We start from the raw sequence: 2,813 nt of genomic DNA on the forward strand, positions 1-2,813 counted from the left end.
TCGTTGACGATGTTATATGATAAAAATAAGCCTAAACACACATGTCAGTTCTCTCTATCTCATAATGATAAATGTGGCCCACCAAAGAGGACGCGCCCACATTAACGAAGACGCGCGATAGGTCAAACGGCCAAATTTTACATGCGACGACTTCACTTTATTCGGTCTCCCACTGAGCTCCCTGCTGCCTCTCCACCGCCTTTACTGCACAGCTGATGCTCTGCCTATATAAACCATCCACGTCCACGCACAGCAGTAGAGCACTCGCAAGTCCCAAGCACGTACAGCACAAGAGCAAGAGACACGTACACGAGGCACACAATGGCAGCTGTCCAGGTGTTGTCGACGGAGATGGTCGTCCCGGCGGAGGCAACGCCAGGGGCCGCCGTCTGGCTGTCCAACCTGGACCTGGCTGCGCGCCGGGGCTACACGCCCACGGTCTACTTCTACCGGCCGAACGGTGAGCATGCGGGCTTCTTCGCGGCCGACGCCGTCAAGGACAGCCTCGCCAGGGCTCTGGTGGCGTTCTACCCGCTGGCCGGCCGCCTCGGGCTGGACGGCGCCCGGCGTGTCCAGATCGACTGCACCGGCGAGGGCGCGGTCTTCGTCACCGCGCGCTCGGATCACTACGCGCTCGAGGACCTCATGAACGAGTTCGTGCCGTGCGGCGAGATGCGCGACCTGTTCGTGCCTCCGACGCCCACACCGAACCCGCCGTGCGTCCTGCTGCTGGCGCAGGTCACGTACCTGCGCTGCGGAGGTGTCGTGCTCGGCCTGGCTATGCACCACTCCGTCGTTGACGCCCGTAGCGCGGCGCTCTTCGTGGAGACCTGGGCGAGCGTCGCCCGCGGCTCCACCAAAGAGGACGCGCCCGTGCCGCCTAGCTTCGACCACAGGCTGCTCGCGGCGCGCCAAGAGCGCGCGGTGCCGTACGACCACCCGGAGTACAAGCCGGAGCCGGCCCCGGTGCACGCGGCAACTGCTGCGTCGACGTACGCGAGCGCCCTGATCACGGTCAGCAAGCAGCAGGTGAGCGCGCTAAGGGCGCGGTGCGCAGGGGCGTCCACGTTCCGCGCCGTGGTGGCGCTGGTGTGGCAGTGCGCGTGCCGCGCGCGGGGGCTTCCACTGGACGCGGAGACGCGGCTCTACTCCATGATCGACATGCGCCCGCGCCTGGCGCCGCCGCTCCCGCAGGGGTACTTCGGGAATGCGGTGATCCGGACGTCGACCGTGGCCACCGTCGGGGAGGTGGTGTCTAACCCGGTCGACTATGGCGCTCGGCGGGCGCGCGCGGCGACGAGCCAGGGCGATGACTATGCGCGGTCTCTGGTGGACTACCTGGATGGCGTGGACGTGATGAACCTGCCACGAAGCGGCATCTCTCGCGCGCACCTGCGCGCCATCAGCTGGATGGGAATGTCACTCTCCGACGCCGACTTCGGGTGGGGCGCGCCGTCGTTCATGGGGCCGGCCCTCATGTACTACAGCGGCTTCGTGTATGTGATGAACGCGGCCGGTAAGGAAGGCGCCCTCACGCTCGCGCTGTCGCTGGAGCCAGAGAGCATGCCCGAGTTCAGGAAGGTGTTCGCCCACGAGCTGGCCCGTCTCGACGTGTAGTACACTACGTAGCCATCGTCGACGTTCGTTGCATGGATTGTATAATGGTTGCATGCGCTATTTTTTTATTTTTTTATTGTGCGGGAAGGTTGCTTGTGCTATAAGCTGTTTTATTTTTCATAGTAGCTATATGTAACTCGATTGAATTTGTAATTTGGGTAAGTTGATTTTGTGGAAGAAGGAACCGCTCGGAGAGAAAGAAAGATGGAGAAAGAAGGACCACAGTTGAATCTCTTAATCTAATGACTTATAAAATTGACTTACCCAAAATAAGTTTTCAGGTGACTGAAGTTTTCTTTTAACAGAAGAAGGGCCTCCCTTCCGATTTCCATTAAAGAAACCATGCGGTTCTCGTAAGAACAAACTACTGCACAAACATAATCAGGTTCTCCAGAGAGACAACTACCAGGCCCCCGGCCAAACATTTGCCATTTCTCGAGGGGACGATCCCCCCAGAGGAACAAAAGTGGAGGAGAGACGACATCGCTAGACCAAGTTCAACATAGTCAAAGGCATACAAACATAAAATGATAAACTGAGAATGCAGCAACATGACAAAATACACAGCTTCACCGGATCATCTTCTTCCCTTTTGTTCACTCCAGCCTGTAGACTTCATTATGCCATCCATGCGAAGCCCTGTAAATCTCACTTGCTACGCTAGTAGAAAATAAGGCTTTGGTTCAGGCCTGGCCAGCCCATTAATCCCGGTTCAGTCACGAACCGGGACCCATGGGGGCATACGCCCCGGTTCATGCGCCCACGGGACCGGCCGGGCCTCGTGGGATTGGTCCCGCTTCGTCTGGACCCTTTTGTCCTAGTTCAAGACATGAACCGGGACCAATGGGCCTCGCTCCTGGCCCACATCCATTGGTCCCGATTCGTGGCTGGAACCGGGACCAAAGGGTGGCCTTTAGTTCCAGTTCCAGCCACGAACCGGGACCAATGATGTGGCTATATATACCCCCTCGCCCGCGAGCAGAGCACTCCACTGCTCTGTTTTTTTCTGGCCGGCGAGGGGAGGGCTTTGTGGTGCTTTAGCTCACCTCCTATGCACATGAGGTGTTCGATGAAATGCCCGAGCCACACTACTTAAGCTTTCTCCTCTCCAAACTCGACCACCTCTCAAGATTTGTCTAGGTTTAGCGGTCTGTGACGTCCCGTCCCCGTCTTCACCGCCGTCGATCGCCCACGCC

At 58.5% G+C, this 2,813-nt stretch overlaps 1 protein-coding gene across 1 annotated transcript; it reads left to right on the forward strand.

Moving 5' to 3' along the window:
• The first annotated feature begins 309 nt into the window (after positions 1–309).
• On the forward strand, positions 310–1,841 carry LOC123163658 (hydroxycinnamoyltransferase 4-like). Its single transcript, XM_044581019.1, has one exon. The coding sequence runs from the start codon at positions 322–324 to the stop codon at positions 1,615–1,617; it is 1,296 nt and encodes a 431-aa protein (XP_044436954.1). The 5' UTR covers positions 310–321; the 3' UTR covers positions 1,618–1,841.
• Positions 1,842–2,813: the final 972 nt, after the last annotated feature.

Source organism: Triticum aestivum, chromosome 7D (assembly GCF_018294505.1).
Source record: "Triticum aestivum cultivar Chinese Spring chromosome 7D, IWGSC CS RefSeq v2.1, whole genome shotgun sequence".
In the NCBI taxonomy this organism is placed as follows: Eukaryota; Viridiplantae; Streptophyta; class Magnoliopsida; order Poales; family Poaceae; genus Triticum; species Triticum aestivum.

Excerpts from the sequence above, each read along its gene's own strand:
- LOC123163658 (XM_044581019.1), top strand. The coding sequence starts at position 322 with ATGGCAGCTGTCCAGGTGTTGTCGACGGAGATGGTCGTCCCGGCGGAG.